The sequence below is a fragment of the Danio rerio genome, chromosome 14 (genome assembly GCF_052040795.2).
Source record: "Danio rerio strain M-AB ecotype USA chromosome 14, GRCz13ab, whole genome shotgun sequence".
Classification (NCBI taxonomy): Eukaryota; Metazoa; Chordata; class Actinopteri; order Cypriniformes; family Danionidae; genus Danio; species Danio rerio.
This window is the reverse complement of record NC_141034.1, coordinates 42,117,021-42,136,915: the sequence shown is the minus strand read 5'-3', so window position 1 is coordinate 42,136,915 and position 19,895 is coordinate 42,117,021. Positions and strand designations below refer to the sequence as shown.

Below are 19,895 nucleotides of genomic sequence, written 5' to 3'. Positions count from 1 at the left end.
TCCAAGCAAGTCGGCAAACAACTGGTAGTGTGTGACTAATTTCTCAAAGCAGCAAATTTTAAACCCTTGGGTAGAGGAGAGAAAAAAAAAATAAAAAATGAGACTGCAGAGAGATCCAACGAAGACAAAATGTTTTCTTTATCTGTGTTGTCTATCCCTATGATTTTACAGCATTCATATTTTTCGCATGCCATTCTATCCTTTCCCAACAGTTTTAAAATGCTCTTTATGGGTTTAGACTGTGGCTAGACGAAAGATCTGACAAAAGCGTGTTTAATTATTATTATTATTATTTTGTTAAGAAAACGTTGCATAAACTCATAAGTGGCTTCACCTCATATATTATGTACAAGTGCAAACACTAGCCTCTTTCACACATACAGACCTTTCCAGAAAACTAGCAACAATTTTCCAGAAAGAGAATATGTGTGAACAGCCCCTTTTTGAAAATACCAGTAAATTTGTTCTGACAATTTTCCAGAAAGAGAAGTTTTAATATTACTGATAATTTGCTGGAATGATGCTCTGTGTGATTGCAGAAGGAAAATTGCTGGAAAGAGCAGGTTCATGTTTAAAACGTGCTGACGTGAGATGTCTACTCCAGCCAATGAGAACTTTCAGACACATTCACATCTGCGCCGTTTAATAAAATAAAAGCCTTTGAATACTTTGCCAGACACATTTAGCTGCTAGATGTTAGTAAGATAACATTTCTATGTGCTAACTGTGTAAAAAATATTGATAAAATGATTATGATAAACCACTGTTTGTTTACCTTCAAGCTTGGCTTCAGTTGCTTCATGCGTTTGAAGGAGTGCTCCGGTGAGCGCCAGCACACAAATTTTATGTACACCTCAACATGCGAAAGTGTCCCTCCATATGTTTTTATCAAAGTTGTTTACAATACTGCGGTCGTGACAAAGCAGCTGCATGAGTGCTAAAGCTTTAAAAAAAAGTGAAACCATCAACAAAAGTCTGACACCTTCTATGTTTACAAATACAAGCGCAGCCATTTAGAGGTCATTTCTGGTTATTGATGTCAGAATTCACCGGTATTTTGGAATGGATGCGTGTACGGTCTTTTACGAAAAAAATTCTGAAACATTATTGCTTGTGTGAACAAGGCTTTTTTTTTATTTACTGGTAAAGTTGTTTTCGGATATTTTTTTTCAGATAATTCTGTGTGAAAGGGGCTAATAATCTCTGTTTTGTAAAAACTAAAATAAAATCCCATGAACTGATTCCTAACTGAATTATTCACTCAACTGACTCTAAGAGGTTCATGTGTTAGCATTATATTTACACCACCCCATTTCAAACTAAAACAGAAAAATGTTTATGCACTTCAACAGCTTTTTGAACAATAAGCATAGTTCATTTACACAATGTTTTAAGGCATGAAAATGATTTCAAAGTGCAAAATGTTGAAAGGTATAGTTAGCATCTCCATTTTAGCAACAATAAAAAGCTAGTTTGTAAAAACAGTGACATAACTGAAGTGTCTTAGTCATTTTTGCAGATCTGTATAAATTAGGATTGTTTTGACAAACCATACACAAAACTTCCACAACAGGAATGTGTCAACATACATTTTAGTCAGTAAAAAGCTCATAAAACTCATAGAGTTTACATCTGATCAATTACTGAACCATCATTTTCAAGACTGAAGTTCTAATCCATTTTTAAAATAAGATTTGCTGTTAATTTACTCACCCTTAGGCCATCAACGCTTTCTCTCCTCAGCAGGACACTGAAAATGGCTTTTACATTGACCAGAAGACCAGATTTCTGAAATGATAACAAAGCGTATCTGGTTCATTAGTCATCCAACTGTAAAATAGGGAAAATACATACAAATACTACACAGTAAACACCGGAAAGTCAAATATCTGATCAAAATGGGATAATAATATGACAAATTATTATAACTATAAAACCACACAACCAAACTAAGAAAACAGATTACAACATATGATGAATAAGCTATATTTGTAATATTTTTAGGTTTAACTGGTCTAGTTCTATATAATATTTTAATATTATATTTTAACAACTGTAGGCTCAATTTAAGCATGTAATATGTACATTTCTAGTTAATTATTGGCTCACACTTTATTTTGATGGTCTGTTTGTTGAATTTAGGTTACATTGCATCTACAGGCCAACTAATTCTCTTTAGATTAATTTACAAGTAGACTGTTAGGATGGGGTTAGTGTAAGTTGACATGTACTTGCTTAGTTTCTTATAGTCAGTTAAATGTCTGCTGAAAGAGTAGTATCAACAGATATCAAGCAGACATTCTACTAATACTCTAATGGACCATCAAAATAAAGTGTTACCAACTATTTCTGTTACTTTAATCCAAGTGTTAACGTGGTGTTACAAAGACATGTTTGTGAATGTTTAAAACAGTGTGCAAAGAAATATTCTGCCTTATTCAGGTCAATATCGTGTTACTTATATTATATTCTACCTTTCCATGAACAGTAAGCATTTAATTACCTTTAAATCTCTTCTGAAGACTGACGAAAACAACTTCATGTTTTTTTTTCTTGCACATGTTCAGTTCTTCATTGCTGAAGTAGCGACGGGGCACTAAGTACTCGCAGTACTCATGTTTCTCGCAGCGTCTCCTACTGGTGACAATAATCACTACACGACTGCTTCTGTAACCAGCAGTCTGCTAAGTATTGTTTATTTCCATGATGTTTTAATGGTCTAAAACGAGGTCGTCCTCTTACATTAACCCTACGAAATTAAATAGTCAGTCTACATAAGAAACTGAACGTGTTTAAAAGCTATATCTATGCAGCCTCGTGTCTTTAGAGCGTTCTGAGCATGCGCAGTAGCAAAAATTGAATTGCGTTGAGGACCCGCGTGTCATGATGACAACAGATGTACCACACACGATTGCATATACTAATGTAAACTAAACCAAACGTTTTTTTAAACCCTTGCTTTTAATTACATTTCATGAATTTTGCAAAAATGTTAGATATACTAAAAAAGAAACCCATCTACATCTTCAAAAGCCAAATTGTGAGTAAAATGACAGATTTTTATTATGTATATTTGGTGGTTTGAGGTAGCCTTGGGAATGGCTATTCATTTCAAATATATATATATATATATATATATATATATATATATATATATATATATATATATATATTTTTTTTTTTTTTTTTTTTTTAATTGGAATCATTCTTGGATAATATCACATTCATTGTTAATTCCATCAGTTATATGTACCAGCATAAAATCAATACAACTGGCAAATAATCATGTGTTAGGGAATAGATTTAAGAATTGGAGTCGACTCCAAACCCGGAACCAAACACCCGTAATACACAGTATATCTATAAATCCTTTAATCATATTACTATTGATTAATTCATTAATTTTGTCACCTTAAAAAAGAAGAAGAATCCTTTTTGTTTTTTGTCTGGAGCATTGACCTTAATTAAAGTCCCCTCTAAATCCCCTACCACTCAAAACACTCTTTCTTTTCATCCTCAGCCTGTAAACACCTTGACAGTCTATTTCCCCATGCACAACAACGCAAAGACAAATCGCATTACTCACACTTTGCTTTTGCCAGAGACTCCCACTGTCAGGTTGAGGCTAATGGAACTCGATTTGCAGGGGTCTGGCAAAAGCCACAGAATGACAGCCAACAGAGGGTCAAGATTGAGATGGAATGAGCGTGTTCGTAAGAAAAAAGATCAGAGAAGGATGTTGTTTGGGAAGGTGGATGGTAGGAGCTTCTTTAATGCTCCGGCCCTGAGTGCATGATGGCAAACAGAGAGTCTGTCTTTAGCTCTCTGCCTGTGGAGTGATTGATATGAAAAGAACTAGAGAAGCGCCATGGGGGCGGCTCCCCCTGCCCTCGCCCACACGACATGCACCGTTTCCCCTCTGCAGTCAGCCAGGCTGCCCCCTCCGGCCGACAGTGATGGAAAGGAATGGCTGGTGTTGGGAGCGGAGGGATGATGGCAGGGCATTACAACGCCGTCCCTCAGGACGGACCTCCCTCTACCCTCCATCACAGCAAGCTTCCTCTTCACCTCATCATTCCATCTATACTCATTTGTCCATCTGTCTAATCATCCAAGGCTTTGATATGTGACGTGCTTGTAATTATGAGGTGGAAGTGAGAGGTGGGCGATCTCGCTGTCAAATTACTATCATTATCCTCAACATTAAGATGATTTACTATCATTATAGTATTTTTATACAACATTTAGTTACAGTCTTCTAATTTAGTTGGACAAGAGGAGTTAAAAATGTGAGGCAACAAAAATGTAATAATGTTTTTTTTTTTTTTTTAAACTATTTATTATAAAATTGTAAAATAAATCTGGAAACCCATTTCTGGCATAAAACTTAACAATTGTGAGATAATATGTCATAATTATCAAATTAAAGCCAGAAATATATAATATACATGTATATAAAATCAAGCAATTGTATTTTCCAGTAAATGTAAAAAAATTACAATATTTTGAAGTCATGTTGTGCACAATGGGAAGTACTGTGAGAGGAACAATTTGAAAAAAATAGTATTTATCAATCAGTAGTTATTTTTATTAACTGAACTTATACTGATTCTAGTGCTCATCTACAGCACATTTGATGAACTAAAACAATATGAAAAGTTATGTGTGATCATCGGCTGACATCAAATATTAATGTCTGGGTCAGATTAAATGGACAATGAACAATCACTCCTCATACTCATCTTGTTAGATGTAGGATAAAAGGTCAGGAATAAAGATCAGACAATTCACTCATTCAGTCATTTTCTTTTCACCTTAGTCCCATTATTAATCCAGGTGCAGGTTCGCCACAGCAGAATGAACCGCCAACTTATCCAGCACGTTTTTTATGCTGCGGATGCCTTTCCAGCCGCAACCCATCTCTGGGAAATAAAGATCAGACAATTATGAATCAAAATTGTTTTGGTTAGACAGTTGGGTCAGAATGTTTGTAAAATTGTGATGAATATTATCCTAAGGCTATTAAAAATATATAATAAAATAAAAAAACAAAATAATTATAATAATTGTAGTACAAACCAATTATAATTGTAGAATATTTAATTATATTTAACTGTTATTACTTCTGTTTAAATGAAGTTTGCAGTACACATAAGGGAAGTATATTTTAGAGAAGTACATAAAACTGACTGAAAATGTACTTATTTTCAGTAAGAAGTAACCTACTGTAATAGTACACTTAGATACATTTTTTTTAAGAGAAATACATTTTAGAGAAATCCACCAAAAGTAGACTGAAAATATGCAGTGCTTTCCTATTTACTTTTATTTATTTATTCCATTTAAAATAAGTATACTAATAGTACACTTCAATAAACTTCTCTTTCATAAGGGCATGCACCCTTCCATACTGCACACATTGTTCAGAAAGAACAAAATGCAGTGTTCTCAATGTTTTCTTGGCCTCCAAATTCCCAGATCTCATTCCAGTTGTGCATCTGGGGTATGTGCTGGACCAACATGTTTGATCAAAGGCAGCTTCACCTCACAACCTACAGAATTTCAAGGATCTGCTGTGAACACTGTTGTGCCAGATAACAAGGGAAACCTTCAGGGGTTTTTAGAGTCCATGCCTTGGGGGTTGGAATCATGTAGAGACTCAGCTGTAGCCCTATTTTAAACAAGTGGTCCTAATGTTTTGGCTCATTTGCGTATGCATACATGTATACTTACCGGCCACATTATTAGGTATACATGTCCAACTGCTCATTAACACAAATTTCTAATCAGTCGAGGCAGCAACTCAATGCATTGAGGCATGTAGACATGGTCAAGACGAACTGCTGCAGTTCAAACGAAGCATTAGAATGGGGAAGAAAAGTGATTTAAGTAACTTTGAACTTTGAACTTGGCATGTTTGTTGGCGCCAGATGGGCTGGTCTGAGTATTTGAGTAACTGCTGATCTACTGGGATTTTCACACACAACCATCTCTAGGATTTACAGAGAACTGTCCAAAACAGACAAAATATCTAGTGAGCCGGAAGTGATATCAGAAATGCCTTGTTGATGCCAGAGGAGAATGGCCAGACTGGTTCCAGCTTATAGAAAGCCAATAGTAACTGAAATAGCCACTCAACTGAGGCATAAAGAAGAGCATCTCTGAATGCACAACACGTCCAACCTCAAGGCGGATGGGCTACAGCAGGTGCCACTCCTGTCAGCTAAGAACAGGAAACTGAGGCTACAATACGCACATGCTCACCAAAACTGGACAATAAAAGATTGGAAAAATGTTGCCTGGTCTGATGAGTCTCGATTTCTGCTGCAACATTCAAATGGTAGGGTCAGAATTCGGCATCAACAACATGAAAGCATGGATCATCCTCCCTTGTAACAACGGTTCAGGCTAATGGTAGTGGTGTAATGGTAATGGCCCATTAGTACCAATTGAGCACCGTGTCATCGCCACAACCTACCTGATAATGTTGCTGACCATGTCCATCCCTTTAGTGTACCCATCTTCTGATAGCTACTTCCAGCAGGATAATGCACCATGTCATAAAGAGCAAATCATCTCAGACTAGTTTCTTGAAAATGACAATGACTTCACTGTGGCCTCCACAGTCACCAGAGCTCAATCTAACAGAGAACTTTTGGTATGTGTTGTGAATGGGAGTTTCGCATCATGGATGTGCAGACAACCAATCTGCAGTAAATCTGAACTAAATCTCTGAGGAGTGTTTCCAGTACCTTGTTAAATCTATGCCACAAAAGATTAAGGCAGTTCTAAAAGCAAAATGGGTCCAACCTGGTACTAGTAAGTGTACCTAATAAAGTGGCCGGTGAGTGTGTAAACCCAGTGGGCACCTTGATTTCAAAACAACATTGAAAGAACACGATTTGATGTCATAATTTTGACGTCAATTTGACGTCCACACATTGATGTCCTGTTGACCACCAAAATATTAAAACAAAAAAAATTTGAATAAAAAAAAAAATTTTGTTTGAATGTTTAAATTCTAAATTTACACTATTTTGGACGTATGTAAACATACAAATATAAAACATTGGTGCCAAAAATATGTTGAAAATTGATAAGGCCTACAAAATATTCATATAATCAGTGCTAGATGTTGTCATTTTGACATCAAAGTAGTCAATCGACATCAAATAAATTTATATCATATATTTTTTGACATAAGTTTTTATGTTGTTTTGAAATCTGGTCAACACAATTATGTCAACACAGTAACTACAAAGTGTGCAGCCTTCTTTTCTACATAAATATTTTTCATACTACACTGTGAATGCCTATGCAAATTGTCAAATGTGATTTCCCACTATATGTGGGATTCCTTCCATCAGCAAAGAGAACCTTGGCATAGCTGGAAACTGCAAACACTGTTTCTAATCATCATACAGAGATGTGCACCAGTAGGCTAATCTCATTTTAACATTACATACAGCGCCTGCAGTTATGTGCCTTCTTTATGCTGCAAACCGCAAGCTAAAGAAAGGTGGAGTCAGGGATAAGGAAATGCAAGAGATGGAGGAATAAATTGCTGGTTCAGTCCTGTAATGTACGCAAGCTCTGAGTGATTAGCATTAACATTTATGCACATGCCTCTCAAGTCAGCGACTGACCTTCTGTCATTCTGACCACACGCTGAGGAACGCACGCAATAATGCGCGAACAGGTTGTCCTTTCAAAGAATATTCATAGCCGTGGCATTTGCTTTGGGAGGAAAACAAGGTATATCTGGATTTTCCACACAAAAGTTCCCCAGTGTCTAGGTCATGAATTAAACTTATTGCGTATTCCAATGCGCCAGCAGATGTATAAATAGATCTTCATATTTATCCTCCCCATGATGCTCTGCCTCATTCGGGGACTGTGCTGTTTTTTTCTCCCTCTGCTTCATATTTTCAAGCTATCTCGATTTTTCTCTCTATCATCGCATATTCAGCTGGCTTCAGACTGTCTGGCTGGCAGCAGGTGAGGCTTATTTCAAAAACCCATCATTAGACACTTCATTTGCCTGCACGGAAGAGCCAATATTTACAATTGGTGAGGGCGGCCACTGTGCTGAGGAGTGAAAAACCTCTGCTCTGTGGGCCTAGAGGCTGATAACACTGACCCTCAGTCAAGCACTGCCCTAAGGGAGCCACTCAGGGTCTCGGTAAATCCTCCTCATGCACACAGCAGCGGTGCAAGGAAATAAAGAGCTCCTCGATAAATAACCCCCGACAAAAAGTGCAGCAGAGTTTGAACTGCTGTGATTTTTATTTATTTATTTTTTACTGACTGTGTCTTCGTTTTGTTAAGATATTTCTCATTAACTCCACAGTGCAAGGCTGTGATTTTTTTTTTTTTTTTTGTTAAAAACACAATTTCATTTAAATCCTTTTTTAAGAACAATAGTCTAAAGTATGGTAAATTTCAGAGTTAGCTGCTTAATTTCACTTTAAAACTTTTAAATAGTCATTACATATATAATAAATAATACATAAATGATAAATATAATATACTTCAAACCATTAGAGAGTTGCAGTGTATGGGACAGTCTACCAGAAACGTACATTTTCACTTACAAAAAATGTGTTAGAGCCTGTTCTTAAAGCTTGCAGTCCTTAAAAATTCTTTCAAAAACATGCAAGAAATCTTACAATTCAATGATAGAATGCATCCTTGATCACTGTCAGCTTCTCCTCCATCAAATGATGTGACAGCCTTCAAGGTGTATTGCACACATTTTATGTTAAATTTAATGCAAATGTGACAATTGTAAATGTATTTGTATTATATATTTATAGTATTTATTCGTAGAATGTATTGATAATTTTATGTTTTTAATCAATTGATGTGAATAATAACTTAGTCTTGCTATTTCTAAAGCTTTTGTTTTCTAAATAATTTTTAGCCTAACAAAACTATTAAAGCATGGGTTCAATTGGCCTGTGAACAATGTCACAGTTTGTAAATTTGTAAAGCGTTTTTTTTTTTTTTTTTTTAATAAAGAAAAAAAAATCTGAGAACCAAATGAATGACATATTCCTTAGAACAACTCACAGAAATCAACCATCAGACCATTTTAAAAACTTTTGGGATAAAAAAAATTGTATTCACTGCATTCATGTTTTTATTTCAGGGACATATATAATGTTCGTTTCTGGTAGAATGTTCCATATATAATGCTATAACTTAAAAGTATATACAGTAGTCAACATTTGAAGTGGATCAAAACAGTTTTTCAAAATTGTACTAAGACAAGAATGGTTCTTGTTCACTAATTTTGGGACAATTTGGATTTACGATTTTTATCCACGTTAAGTGTTGACTAAGTATATACTAAAGTATATTTATGCTGCTTTCAAAATCTGTATCACGGATGTCAAATATGTCCTTTAAAGAGATAGTTTAACCAAAAATTTAAGGGTGCACCCACAAAAAGCATATATACACTTTCAGAAATAAAGGTACATGAGCTGTCATCGGGGTGGTACCTTTTCAAAAGGTACATAATTCAGGGGGGCTAATAATTATGACATCAACTGTATATATAATCAATGCTACCAGTGACAGAAAATATGAATAATAAATCTGGTATAACTGACAATGTTCATATGAATTCAGTTTTTAGACCAGTGGTTCCTAAAGTGGGTGTTGTGGGACAATGACGAGGGGTCGCTTGGTAATTTCGAAAACTCAAATAAATGTTCTTAAACTATTAGAATTGCCAAATTTATTCATAACCCACAGAACATAGTTGATACTTACGGTTAAAGAAACAACATACAAACAAAAAACCATCAGCCTTTACATTTTTTTTTTATATTAAGACAAATTATTAAATGACAAATTATATTGTTATTAGACTGTTGCAGTTTTGTGTTGTCAATATGCTCATGTTTATATATGCCTATAGTTGTGTGTGCAACATTTGTATATTACAGTTACAGTATAACCACCTTGAAAAATGGGGGTTGCGAGTCACTGACATTGTTATTTTGGGGGTCGCAGGGTGAAAAGTTTGGAAACCCCTGCCATAGACTATTGTTATATAATAACATTTTAGTTCATGTCTTCTATGAATCAAGTTAAAAAAATAAATTAAAATAGATGCAATTAATTATATATTAAATAAATTATATCACAAATTTGCTAAAAAAAAGCTTATTTGCCAACAATGTAAGCTACAAATTACAATTCATCATCATGAATTATCATTCAGAACACTGCTAGCTTTGATTTTATAAAAAAATAAAAAATAAAAAAAAATAAAAACTTTGCGACCAGCAAGGGATTCCCAAAAAGCTTTAGGGCTGCAATCATTTTGCATGGTGCCACTGTGAACATTATGGATGTGACATATGAGAGAGAGTGTTGTAAGGTGAAGGTCTGCGTGCATTTGGACGCTAGGTCCTGTTGTTTGTAAGTCGATCGATAAAACGCATGCTTGGCAGTGCCATTGGCACATTTAGAAATCCAGCGGGGTTAACAGGGCTTTATTCTCCTAAGGAACAAATGCCACACATTAAGAACAAGCTGAGGATCCTTAGGAGAATTTGAACTCTGGCAGGGCTGCTAAGACTGATGAAAGCACAGGATTTTCAGTTGCTCCCTGGCACTGAAGATATGCTGAATCAGGAACTTGCAAGATGTACAATGTGGTACATGTGTTCCCAAAAGAACAGACTTAAAAGAGGAAACACTTTCAAGGCACTTTCCCTGATGAAATAAATAGAAACTATGTTAATCAAATCTATATATAAAACAATCAATGAAAGACACAGTGTTTTACAGAATGTATTTTATTGTAAAGCTATAAGGAAGGAGTACTTACAAGATAGTATTTCTTTGATTTGCTCAGCAAAAATAAAAGACAACATTTTTTTTTCTCATTTTTTTTCTTCCTCGTTGTGTTTAACATGCGGATATTGATAAGAACATAATGGAACGAATAAGGGCTAAAACTCTTCAAAGCCACTGTTTTGCAAATAACACAAAACCCAGGAATAAAATAAGACTCATAAAAAGAGACAGTAAAACTTTAAAATAGACTAGAAGCCAGTGAATGGTTACTGATGACATTTTAGACATGGGCACACCAACTCTGCGCCCCCCCAATCACATTCATCCTAACAAGATCTACTTTTAAAAAATATTGTACAATTTCAGTTTGTCTTTCAACATGTCCTTTTTTTTTTGTTTTCCTTTTCGAAAAGCCACGTTATTAGCATGTACATAAAACTGTACAAAGAAAACAAGGCATCACAAGCATTTTGATATAAATATAACCAACACTTATAGGCTACAAACTTGTACGTCCTGTAATTATCTATTTAAATGGTGGATGTCCTTCAATTACTTAACGCAGGATTTTTAATAGTAAGATGAAATGCAGGCAGACGCCCGCAAAACACTAACGCTCTATCTGTTCATTTCAGAGCCAAAGTCATAGTAATGAAGCCGCTCAGCCACCACTTCGCAAAATAAATGGCTGATTTGGTTTTTAATCTTTTTCCAGGGTTAGAATGATGCTGTTTACTCTGTACTTCTATTATGCGCAGAGATGCATGGTGAGCCTGATTATGCACGGTGACATTACGGCACGATGACATGTTCGTTCATAACTCCTAATACCTGGACCAATGCGGCGGGGTGGCTCGGCTCCAAAATGAGTCCATGCGTCAGACAAAGAACTGATTCTTAAGTCACATTGGATTTGATTGATTTCCATGTAATCAAATACACGATTCAGCACAAATGAAATAGAGCTTACAGTAGGATGAAATTGAACATCAGTCATGAGCAGGCCCACACGGAATCTGTGTCGGCAGAAAGCTCTGTAGATTTACACACAACTGGAACGCCCACTGTTTAAAAAAACAAACAAACATCCACATCATGCGTGTCTGTTTATTAAATATTTGGCTAATTTGATAGTCTTTTCAGCTACCCATTAAGCTCCATTTAACCATGTTTAAATCCATTACACGTTTTCTTTTGCAGCAAAAAAATCAGCACACATACATACACACTACAAACAAATGCAGATTCCATTTGGGCCAGATCATAAAATTGGCAAATGCCTAAAGAAAAGATATGTGGTGTAAAGTATATACTTTAAGTACAAGCAATGTTAACAACGTTCACATTAAATGCTCATTACTCTGTCTGGATTGAACATCACCATCCAAAAAGAAAGAAAGTACATGAATATGTATAAAACATAAAATCACTTCATAGTTTGCGTTGTATTGCAAAAAACCACCTAAAAGGGATGTGTGGAATGGTAAAATTAGCTTTGTGGGAAAAAGGAACAAAGAAAAAACATTTGATTGGTATAAAATAACAGTAGCTTAATATCCAGAATTACAATTATTTCAGTTTTCTCAAACAATAAACAAAATCATAAATATTCATATAAAATGAAACTGGCTAAGTATACCCAGCAGACATAGGACGTTAACATGATGTCAGAATGACGTTGTACCCCAACGTCATGTGGAAGTTGCTCTTTTGGAAATGAAAATCGTGTTGATGTAAGAACCTAACATCAGGCCGATGTCAATGCCCAATGTTAAACCTAAAATCGACCAAAATAACAATGTCTAATGATGTTACAGCTTGACATTGTGTGTACAGCATCACTATGATGTCTATCAGATGTTTGATTGTGGTTTCCATACCTGACGAATAAATCTTAGTATTTGATGTCAACATGAGGTTGGTTTAAGATGTTTTCTCAATGTTGGATTTTGGTCAGATTCCAAAAAACCTCACATCAACCAAATATCAACGTCTTGTGATGTTACAGCTTGACATTGTGTGGACGTTACCACTATGACGTCTATCAGACGTTTGATTGTGGTTGCTATACCTGATGAATAAATGTCAGTATTTGACGTCAATATGATGTTGGTTTAAGATGTTTTCTCGACGATGGATTTTGGTCACTTTCCAACAAATTCTAAAATCAACCAAATATCAATGTCTAATGATGTAACAGCTTGACGTTGTGTGGACCATACCACTGTGATGTCTATCAGATGTTCGATTGTGGTTTCCATACCTGACGAATAAATGTCAGTATTTGATGGCAAATGTAATGTTGGTTTAAGATGTTTTCTCGATGTTAAATTTTAGTCAGATTCCAAAAAAACCTCAAATCAACCAAATATCAAAGTCCAATGATGTTACAGCTTCACGTTGTGTGGACGTTACCTCCAAGACGTCTATTAGACGTTTGATTGTGGTTGCCGTACTTGATAAATGAATGTCAGTATTAGACATTGATATGATGTTGGTTTAAGATGTTGTTTCTACGTTGGATTTTGGTCTCTTTCCAACAAAACCTAAAATCAACCAAATGTCAACTTAATTTGACATCATTATTGGACATCAAAATAACGTTGTCCTTAGACGCTGGCTAGACATTGAATTTTGGTCACCTGACATCATGACCTAAATCTAACCTAAATTTAACATCTAATGATGTTGTGTGCCTGCTGGGTATATTTGAGCAACATAATCATTCAGACCTTTGTAAACACAGGTCTCTTTTTGAATAAGAAACTACCTAAATTCCCCCCACAAAAAAGACCAGATCCCACACAAGAGTAAAATATATTGCTGTCAAATAACAAACAGCTACAATTGCAGGATAAGACTGATCTGTCTTCCCCTTTTGTGATATTTATCTTCTTTGATTTTTTGCCCCATGATAATTTTACACCCAGTGTTATTTCTTTTCCATCACATTCTCCGCACCGTTGTCCAATGTTTCACGCAGCAAGAGACGTTTTACTAAATGAAATGCCACAACACAATTTGGGCATTCAAAAATTCTAGCAAAATTCGAAAATTGATGTGTGGAGCTTGAAAATGTCTTGCTTTAAAGGTAGCGAGCAGATCTATTGTTATATCTACACACTACCACCAGTGTGTAAAGATGCACTCATTCACACACACACACACACACACACACACACACACACACACACACACACACACACACACACACACACACACACACAGAGTGATTTGACCTATCAGTATCTGTGACAGTTGCTCTCCGGGGATAAACTCCAGGTTTTCCCAGTGGGAGCGAGAGACTGTCTAACTGTCATGCAGCGTTTGGGGTTCATGCAGCCTGGGCAGCTTCTGTTTGTCACTGCAGAAAACAGCGCTAAGGTCAGTAGTCGGCAAGGATGATTAAAAGAACAGGAAGTTAAATGTGTACTGTGAAGCAAACAAACTAGTAGGATCAGATCGGATCATGCCAAACAAGAGCTTTTTGTATCTCCTCTGATCTGCAACAGGCTTGGTAGCACTTGAACAAAGGTACCATCACAGGAGAATCAAATTGGACATAATGTATGCTATTTACTTAGGGTGCGTCTCAATCAGTAGTCAGGGTCAGGTGCGCTGCTGGGTTGGCGGGCCCTTCAAAATGTCTCTGGGGCCCCCCACTGTTGCCTTATAGCAAGGAGGTCACTGGTTTGAGTCCCGACTGAGTCAGTTGGCATTTCTGTGTAGAGTTTGTATGTTCTCCCCATGTTCGCGTAGGTTTCCTAAAGGGGCTCGGGTTTCCCCCACTAGAGCGCTTCGGTAAAATTTAACGTTTTTAATTGTTTGATGGTTGAAATGTTACAGGTATATGAAACAATCTAATTATTTAGCGATAATGTACTTTAAAAATGTAAAACTAATATATGAAAATTATTTGTTTTTAATTTATTCATTCATTTTCATCCGCTCTCTGGCTGGGCCGGATGGTGGGGGGTGGGGGGGGGGGGGGGGGGGCATCCTAGGAGAGAACCCCAGACTTCCTACTTGTATGTGAGGGTCTGTATGTGAGGGTCTAGTGGCCGGGTTTTATTCCATGGAACCTGACCTGGCTCAGCCTGAAGGAACGACGTGGGACCATCCTCCGGCAGGCCTACCATCTAGGACTGGTGCATTGTAGAACGGGTGGTGGTCAAAAGTTACTACCCTGACAACCCGATCTTCCGGCAAAGAAGTTATGTTGTTTATAAATTCCAGTTGTGCTGTTGTACAACATGGATGTTCTTAAGTCACACTCATGACCAAAAAATCAGGGAGCATTGATGCTTGCTTTGCTCCCTTAATGGAAGTTCGAAATTGTGAAACATGATTTATGTGAACTAAATCATCCAACATAATCTTAACAGTTTGTCATTATGTTGGATTCACTTTGAATGGGAGACATCAAGCATTGCCAAACTGAATTGCGACATTGCTTGCTCCAGAAGTTGGAAATTTCTTAAATGTTATAGCGCCAACGTAAGTCTCAGCCATCCTTCAATCGCTTGCGCTGAAGCCTAGTGTGAATGTACCGTCAGTATCCCAGTGTGTAGTGAGGCAAACTCATCACTGTTCTTACTAGTGATGTAATTTGTGTACATGACCTCGCGAGCTAGGGAGCTGATTGAGACGCACCCATAGTCATTCCAGTGTTTGGTCTTTCAGTGTTCAAATAAAGGGGGTCAGCTGTGAACTAAATGAATCCACTCTCTCAAAAGGAAATGTCACACCAAATGTGCGTCACCTGAGACACCAACCTTTAGCATTTGGGGTCATTGTGTGTGTGTGTGTGTGTGTTTTTAAAAAAGTAGACTTTATATTAAATCAAAAACGTGGAGCTCTGCCAATGTTGAATCTACACCTACAGAGTTAACATCCGAGGTGAAGAACCGGTTTTAAGTGGTGACTTTGCTGTGCGACATGGTGTAAATTATAGTGCACTTATTGTGTGTTGCTGGGGCCTTGAATACTCATTATAGCTTCTGCTGACCTGCATCACAACTGATGCAATCTCTCTTACCGTCAGCCACTATTAATAACGGTCCTAAATGAACTTCCTGTTAACTCTATCTGAAAGACGTCGCTTTCAGATGTGGAAATTAGAGGTTCTAACAAAAGCGTCCCAGTTAAGTGAGTGCCTGTTTGACTTTGTGGTAATAGGTTAGAGTAATTTAGACATTCCTAGGCTCGCCGTGGGAGTCTTGTTATGTCATGCGCTCAAAGCACAGTTAAAACAGAATCTCAGATGTTCTCGAATATACTGGATTTGTTGAATACAACTTTAATGTGGTCAAACACAAGAGAAATGTTCTGCTGCCACGATTTTTGAACTTGTGTACCTCTTGCGAGCGTTCATTTTTGACAGGGTCAGGCTCACAACAGAGCAGAGCGAAAATCTCTGACAAAACCACACATCTACACAACAGAGTTTGACACGTCCGAAAACGAGTAGGCTATTGCACAGCACATGGACAGTTTTTTTTTTCTTTTTTTTTAGTTTTTGTGAAAGTTGTTGCTCCTCACTAGGGTTGAGATGGGTTGAACAATGCTCTTCCAGAGGGCAAGTCACCTAAAGCCTCAGCTCCTTGCAGAGAGACTTCTGATGAAGTAAAGAAGAATTACAGAGGAAGAGTTACTGGGGAAGCTTCCTAGGGGAGCCCATCAAATTTGTCCGAAATGACAAATGGCATCATGCAAACCTGCTGTAATCCATTTGTTTCCCTTGGATTTTGCCCCAAATTCAAGTTCTTTTGAGTCCACGGCAGAGGCTCATACTGTGGATTATCATTAGCATTCCAAGGTCCAGAACTGCTGTCCTTCTTTTACTGGCAGAAAGGGAAATCCTCTGAGCAATGTCTCTTCTACTATCATCAACAGAAGAAGCTGCGGTGGCTTCAAGGGTCTGTACAACTAAATAGTAAATCAAAACTGGCTCATCAGACATGTAGTATTTACATCGCTGTACATTAAGAAATGAGTTTCCTATTTAAAAAAAAAAAAGACAAATGTAAGAAACCATTCAGTGCTGAAAGAAAAGTGGATGTTTTCCCTTCTGTAAAGTATGCATGTGGAGAATTTCTCTCTTGGATTGCCAGTATTTGGTTTGCCAGTTCATCTGGCTTGAGTTCTTACTACAGATGCACCCACACACACATAAGAAAAAAGTACTATTTGGATGTGTAGGTCAGTGTATATGTTTTAGGTAAGCATAACTACAGTCTGATCATAAGTATACATGTATATATATATAATTAAAAAATTCGGTGAACTAATCCAAATCAAACAAGAATATAACCTTGACATTAAATTATCACAAAGTTCACTTAAAAATTGTCCTTACATTCTTTCGTTTAGAAGTTTACATGGGGATTGTGTTCTTCGTTTTATATTCACAAAATTGTTTTCTACTATTTTTTTTTATTATTCTCTTTATTCATATCTATTGGGCTTCCAGAGCCTCTAACAATGTGCAGGGTTGTCTGAAACCCCAAGGGTTTTAAATAAGGTCTCTAGCTGTTATGTGTCAGCCATTAGGCTTATAGCTGAGGAGATTGGAGAAGACGTCTGTGTAAATTGGGGTCTGGTGGTGTAGGAGAATTAGCAGGTGTTTTGACAACGAGGCCTTTTATCCTCTCACAGGCATTGCTGATCACAAGTAAACTGGATCAAAAGTGGAATCGAACCTAGACGGAGAACAGGTGAATCACAGGTAGATTTCTCTTTTGGAGCCTTGGCTGGATGGTGTGGTTGCAGGGACGTAATCAGCTGTCTGATTCAGGGGAATCTCCTCCCGGGGACAGTCCTTGCCGGAGTCGCCGCCTGTGGAATAGGCACTAGTGTAGGGAGGCAAAAAACGAATGCTGGCCACTTTGTTGCTCCCGCCTCCACTCCGCTCCTCTCCGTGAGGCTTAGAGCTGCTGTCAGCCATCAGACGCTCTTGACCCTCTCTCTCCTGGTAAGGCACGAAGGTGGAGAGCTTGGGCCCGCTCTTTGCACTCTTGCTGCGGTTGGGCGAGGGCTGTCCGGGCATCCAGCAGGAATCTGAGTGGCCGTATTCTGTACATTCGCGAGTGCATTTTCCCGTCATGGCCACGTCAGGTAGAGGCCTCAAATCTGAAAGAAAAAAAGAATAGAATAATGAGGCAATTTCAGTTAATCTAAATCAAAGCACAAATGGAAAAAAAACTCTGAAAGAAAATGGCATTTTCTGCTAAATAGAACCATTTTAAGTGCTACGTAAAACCTGTAATGATTCCCCAGCAGTTCTTTGAGGGGGTTAGGGTGCTACATATTAATACATATGTGCCTTGGATGGCTTGTAATCATAGGGGAACCACAGAAAGTGCATTTTTTATAGCATGTATACACTTAAAAATAAAGGTACAAAATCAGTCACTGGGGCAGAACCTTTTCAAACGGTATCTTTTTTATTGTTACTATCTGGTCCTTAAATGTTAATGTCAATTTTATTTATATAGCATTATTAAACATATCTATAGGTTAACCAATGTGCTGCACAATACGCATCACTACAAAGAAAAATATAAAATTATAGCTAAAACAGACCATTTTCGTTGATAAAATGCCAAAACAAAGAGGTAAGCTTTTTAACCTAAATTTACAAACAGACAGAGATTAAACAGATCTAACACAGAGGGACAGAGCATTCCACAACCTAGGACCAGCTACTGCAAAGCACGGTCACCTCTGCATTTCAGCCACGACTTAGAGATACAAAACAATCTCTAATTAGATGACCGAAGAGATCAACCAGGCTGATGCTCAATCAACATGTCTGACAGATGAGAAGGTGCCAGGCCATTTAGAGATTTAAAAACCAAGAGAAGAATTTTAAAAGTGACTCGAAAGTGCACAGGGAACCAGTGCAAAGAGTGTAAAACTGGTGTAATGGGGTCATGGTTTTTGGTTCCCATTAAAAGCCTTGCAGGAGCATTTTGAACTAATTGTAAATGGGATAAGGTTTTCTGACTAATCGCAAAGTATAGTGAGTTAAAGCAGTCCAACCTAGTGGTAATAAAAGCATGGGTTATTTTTTCAAAACATATATTTCAAAATATAATTTTTTTTTTCTAGATAGAATAGATTTACCTGTTTTTAAGAGCTGAAGCTTAAAGAAGCAGGATTTAACCACTGCATTTATCTGTTTGTCAAAGCTTGGGACATCAACCAGAATAACTCCCAGATTTTTTACCCAGGGCTTCATAGAAAAACTTGATTTTTCAAGATTAACTACAGGTGCTCTAGAAGAGTTAAAAGGTAAAGTATATTATTACCCTAAAAAATACAAATGTGTACCTCATAGTATATCTTAAAGATACAAAAGTGTACTCTAAAGGTACTAATGTTCATCTTTACCGTACAAGTGACAGATTTTGTACACTTGCTCTTAATAGTGTATAGTGCTACATATATCACCTTAACCACCCCAAAGAATTGCCAAAGAACCAATACAGCACATAAATTAGTTCTCCTTACGAGTAAAAGAACCGCTGAAGATTTATTTATTTTTATTCAAATTGGGTATGTTTGAGCATTTTTAGGGTTGTATCTTGTGACATCATGTCCTGTTTTTTAATCGCATTTCAATAAGACTACACAAGATGCTATTTAGACCCATCTTTACAGTAGACATGGTCAGCTTTTTTGGTGTGCACAAAAAAGCAGATGACCAACAGAGTTAACGCACCAGAGTTTGTTGGTATCATACTGTACACAATCCTCCATATGAACATACGCCAAATTCTCCAAAAGAACAAATGTGATCTCATGGCAATTCATGACTTTTACATTTTTTGGTTCATTTATGAATTCATAATCTACGTCCTCAGTGATGGTTATATTTTGGGGTGGTGTTTACAGCAAGTCTTCTTTACAAAAGTCACATTTTTGTTTATATGAACAACATTGTATCATGTGAAATAAACACTAATTTTCTACTTTAATAAATGGTAATTTTGCCTGAAAGAACCAAGTCATTAGAGCCAATCTCTCAGGAAGCAGAATACACAGGCTGCACTGTTTACTTTTGCTTCTAAAAGAAA

General features: G+C 36.9%; 1 protein-coding gene and 1 non-coding gene across 7 annotated transcripts in view; both read right to left on the bottom strand.

The window, feature by feature from the left end:
* Positions 1-2,573, bottom strand: part of LOC141377566 (uncharacterized) — a 356,961-nt gene extending 354,388 nt beyond the window's left edge. For all 6 annotated transcript variants that reach the window (XR_015507813.1, XR_015507814.1, XR_015507815.1 and 3 more), the window contains exons 1-2: positions 2,504-2,573; positions 1,714-1,788 (exon numbers count right to left, since the gene is read on the bottom strand). This is a non-coding gene — a transcript (uncharacterized LOC141377566). The remainder of the gene's footprint in view (positions 1-1,713; positions 1,789-2,503) is intronic.
* An 8,229-nt stretch (positions 2,574-10,802) lies between these two features.
* pcdh1b (protocadherin 1b) overlaps positions 10,803-19,895 on the bottom strand; it is a 305,780-nt gene continuing 296,687 nt past the window's right edge. The window contains 2 exon segments of the mRNA NM_001443932.1: positions 10,803-14,856; positions 15,086-17,946. Of these exon segments, the coding sequence (NP_001430861.1) occupies positions 17,537-17,946 (410 nt within the window). The 3' untranslated portion in view covers positions 10,803-14,856; positions 15,086-17,536.